This window comes from Fonticula alba (genome assembly GCF_000388065.1).
Source record: "Fonticula alba strain ATCC 38817 unplaced genomic scaffold supercont2.9, whole genome shotgun sequence".
Lineage (NCBI taxonomy): Eukaryota > Rotosphaerida > Fonticulaceae > Fonticula > Fonticula alba.
In genome coordinates, this window is record NW_009242979.1 from 260,407 (window position 1) to 264,846 (window position 4,440).

The 4,440-nt window shown below is 63.7% G+C and overlaps 1 protein-coding gene across 1 annotated transcript; it reads left to right on the plus strand.

Annotated features, from left to right (window-relative positions):
• Positions 1-642: 642 nt before the first annotated feature.
• H696_05133 (hypothetical protein) lies at positions 643-3,989 on the plus strand (the record flags this gene model as incomplete). Its single annotated transcript, XM_009498985.1, has 9 exons — positions 643-889; positions 1,053-1,128; positions 1,254-1,347; positions 1,448-1,789; positions 2,060-2,381; positions 2,637-2,917; positions 3,056-3,335; positions 3,534-3,596; positions 3,700-3,989. Exons 1-9 carry the CDS (start codon positions 817-819, stop codon positions 3,987-3,989), a joined length of 1,821 nt encoding a protein of 606 aa, XP_009497260.1. The 5' UTR covers positions 643-816.
• Positions 3,990-4,440: the final 451 nt, after the last annotated feature.

Below are 4,440 nucleotides of genomic sequence, written 5' to 3' on the forward strand. Positions count from 1 at the left end.
TGGCGCCATCCGTGCCGCAATAGAAACCCGCCGAAGCCCCTCTGCCCAGCTTGCGAGCCATTGTCACGCTCCCCGCGGGGGCCTGACCTGTAGCGGAGCACGTGCCATAGCCTACTTTCCCACGTCCCTCCCTGGGCGCGGTAGTGCCTAGTATTTTTTGTTGCCACCCCCCTCCCCCTTCCCCCTTGGGGGCGAGAGGCCCGGCCTGCAGAATGCAGGCAAGCGGGCAGGCCCCCTCTCGATTGGCACGGCATCCGGTGGTGGTTGAGTTCCGCCACCTGGGGCGGGGGGAGCCGCGGTGCGGGGACATGTTCATGACCTGGCTATCTTGGCCCGGGGGCGCGTCCGCTCCGGGGCCCATGTCTCGCGGTCCGGGGGGGGGGGGGGGGGGGTCTGTGAGGGAGCAAGGTCGATCTGGGCTTGCGGCGTTCTTCGACGGGGCTGGAACATGCAGGAAGAGGGGGCTGATCGCCCGCCGCCGGCGGGGCGCAAATGGTCTGTCATGCCCGCTGGATCCGCGTCCGAGGAGGGAGGCGACCCGGACAAGGGTGCCTCCGGAGAGAGAGAGAGAGAGAGAGAGAGAGAGAGAGAGAAGGGCCGGTATGGTTGCGGGCAAGGCCCTCGCCGAGGCATCTCCCGAAACACGGTCGTCCCCTGCTTGTGTTTTTTGGTATTATTTTGCCCCCTCCCCCCCTTCCCCGCTCGCCCTCCCTCTCAGCCTCGCATCGAGAATCCCCCGGCGCGGTTTAGCCTGCATTTGTGTGTCTGTCTCGTTGCCCGTCCCTTTGGGCGTTCTTTTTTCCTTTCCCTACCAAAATGTCTCGTCGGGTGCCCTTCAGCGCGAAGAAGAAGAAGCAGCAGCTGAAAGAAAAGCGCATGGAGAAGAAGGGTGCGTCCGGGCTCTTTGTCCCGGTTCTCTTTCCGGCCGCGTCGCCCTTCGCCATTCGACTCGCCGGCTTCTGACCATCAGGGGATGGACTGCACCTGCATGGCGAATCCCGGCCTCGGCCTGGGGTCCATGTGCCCGGTGCTGTTGCCTCTTTATGCTGCAGCCCGCGCCGCCGAAGAGGCGGCCCCGAAGCCTGTAATTCCCAAGCGTCGTCAGCCGGTCATGCGCGACATCGGCAAGTGCGTCCGACTTCGCATGCCTGGAAGCGCCCTTCGGCCCCCGGCTCCCTGCCATACCTCTCTGCTTTCGGCCATTTTCCCCTCTCCAATCCTTACCCCTCCACCCCCCGCCCCGCATCCTGAAGTGGTCTTGTGTCGGTGTTTGCCCGCGAGCCGGAGGACGTCATCCAAGAGCGCATTGCCCGCAGTCGCAAGCCCTATGACCATTTGCCGAAGACCGTGTGTTTGCGCTTCGCCCTGCCCCCCTCGCCTGCCCCCGCCCCCCCTGGAGGGCTCGCACTCACTCGATGGCCGTGACTAACTTGCCCTCATGGTGCAGAGTTTGGAGATCAGCACGGAGACCCTCTTCGGGCATGATGGCACCCTTGACCTGCCCATCCGGCCGGACTGGCGCGGCAAGACCCCGGCCCAGCTGCAGCAGGACGAGTCCGACGCCTATGACCAGTGGCTGCGGCAGATCTATGAGAGCTGTCGATTGGAGGAGCTCGGCTACTTCGAGCACAACCTCGAAGTCTGGCGTCAGTTGTGGCGCGTTGTCGAGCGGTCGGATGTCATCCTGGTCGTGGCGGACATCCGCCATCCGGTCTTGCACTTCCCGCCCTCCCTGTACAACTGGGTGTCCGGTGTCATGAAGCGCCCTATTGTCCTGGTCCTGAATAAGGTGCGTCATGCCCTGTGCAAGTGCCGGGCAGAGGCAGGGAGGCGGGGGTCTTCCTCCTTTTCCTTCTTTCTTTTGCTCCTTTCCTTTCCTCCTTTCCTTTCCTCCTTTCCTTTCCTCCTTTCCTTTCCTCCTTTCTTCCTTTCCTTTCCTCCTTTCTTCCTTTCCTTTCCTCCTTTCTTTCTTTCTCTTGCCTCCCACATCACGCGGTCTCCTGCTGTGCCCTTTCTGACGCAGGGTCCCTGGGGGTTTCCTTTGGCCCGCCCCTGCCAGACGGACCTCGTTCCCCCCGAGGTGACCGATGCCTGGGTGGCGTACTTCAAGCAGCGCTTCCCGCTTGTCCATGTGTCGACTTTCACCTGCTACCCGGAGCTGAAGGACGCCGCGTCCATGGGATCTGGTCAGGCACGCCGGACGCAGAATGCCTTCCGCCCGGCGGCCGGCGTGGGGGACCTATTCCGCGCCTGCCGCGATGTGAAGCTCCTCAAGCGCGGAGTCCTGGTCGACTGGGACCAGCTGATTGCCAAGTATGATCGTCACCGCGCCGACGAGGACGATTCCGAAGATGATGAGATGCCGGCCGGCCTTACCGGGAGTGCGTGAGGGCGTGTTTTTTTTTGTTTTTCCTCCCCCCGCTCTTCAAGTCTCCATGCGCGGCATTGCCCGGCACTGTTCATCAATTTGCATGTTCCTTCTTTTAGGCATCATCTCCCAGTTGCCTGGGGCCCACCTCCTCGGCCTCTCTCTCTCTCTTGCCGCTTTGTGCATTATGTCCTCACCTCTTGCCTGTCCCCGTGTCCTGTCTTTCTCTCCCCCCCCCTCTCCCCTCCTCTCTGCCTCCTGGCCATAGAGATGGCCAAGGCTCGGGTCGGGAAGAAGGGGCGCCATGCGGCAAGCCGCGAGCACGCCGCCGATGACGCCTCGGACGCGGAAGATCTGCCGGAGGATGCGACCCCCGAGGATGAGGAGGCCGAGGCCGTCACGGAGGGAATTTACAGCGGGGCCGATCCCCGGAGTGATATGATCACCATCGGCCTGGTGGGGCACCCGAATGTGGGGAAGTCCTCCATCGTCAATGGCATCCGCGGCAAGAAGGTGGTCAGCGCCTCAAAGACGCCGGGCCACACCAAGGTGCGCCGGCCGGCCGGGCCTCCCCGTGCATATGCCCCCTCGGCATGGTGGGTGGCAGCATCATGTTTACTCTGCCTCCCGGCTCGGAGCTAACCGCCGCATGTTGTCCACATGCCGCCGTCGACCGCTCGCGAGTAGCATTTCCAAACCATCCACCTGTCCAAGACCGTGCGCCTGTGCGACAGCCCGGGGCTGGTGTTCCCGTCGAAGGTCAGCCGCGCGCACCAGATCCTCTCCGGTGTCTTCAACATCGCCCAGGTGAATGAGCCCTATTCGGTGGTGCAGTTCCTGGCCGAGCGTCTGCCCTTGCCGGAGATCCTGCGCCTGTCGCAGAAGGATCACCCAGCCTTCGTCCAGAGGGAGGAGGGCTCTCTCCTGCCGACTACCTTTGAGTGGACCGCCTGGGACCTGTGTGAAGGTGCGTGTGTGTGTGTGTGTGTGTGTATGGGGGGGTTGCCTCTCCGCCTCTCGGCCTCTGGCTTGCTCGCTCCGTGCCCCTCTCCGTGCCTTTCTCTCCTGTGTCCACGGGCCTGGCGTGTACTGATTCCCCTGCTCATGTGCCCGATCTTCCTCCGGGTCCCCCCTCTCCCCCCCCCCCCCCCCACACACAACCCAGCCTACGCCCACAAGCGCGGCTACATCAATGCCAAGTCCTCGCGGCCCGATGCCTACCGTGCTGGTGCGTCCGCTTCCCGGCCGTACCCATGTGTCGGTCTCTTGCTCTCTCGCTCCCGCCGCCCTCCTGGCTCTTGCGCTGACCCTTTTCCGCCGCACGCGTGCAGCCAACATGATCCTGCGCATGGCCTTTGATGGGCGTGAGCTGCTGTTGAGCTTCAAGCCGCCTGGCTTCTATGAGAGCCAGCCGGACTTCGCGGACTTCGGCGATGACCTCGCCCAGCTGGCCGCACACGGCGGGCCGGACCAGGCTGAGAGTGCCGATGATCAGGACTTCTCCGATAGTGAGGCGGACACTTCCGACGAGGACCTTTCGGAAGATGACGAGGACGATGAGGACTATGAGGAGGATGAGGAGGAGGATGAGGAGGAGGATGAGGACGACGAGGAGGAGTAGTGTGCCTTGGCTGTGCCTGCACTCCTGTTCCACTTCTGCCTCTCTCTCTCTCTCTCTCTGTCTCTCTCCCTCTCGTTGCAGATATGCCCCTTTTCTGTGGCCAGGAGGCCAGACACTGATCCAGCATGATACACACGCGTCTTTTGCCCTGGTGTGAGTTGTTTTCCTTCGGGCGAGGGCTGTTGCGGCCGCGGTTTCGCCCGGGCTGGCAGGGCTCCCGGGTTTTCGGCCGGCCCACAAGGAGCCGGAGCAAGACACACGGGCGGGGAGATGGACGGGAACATGCTGAGATGCCAGAGGGCCATTCATTTCCATCGGGCGCGAGGCAGTCAATTCGGCTGACAACGCGCCTTGCCTCCTCCCGCCCTCGCGCCTCCCTGCGGGCGGGCGCACATCCCAGCCCGGCCGCCATGTACCTGGGCCCCCCTCCCCCTGGCGCAGGGTCCAGACT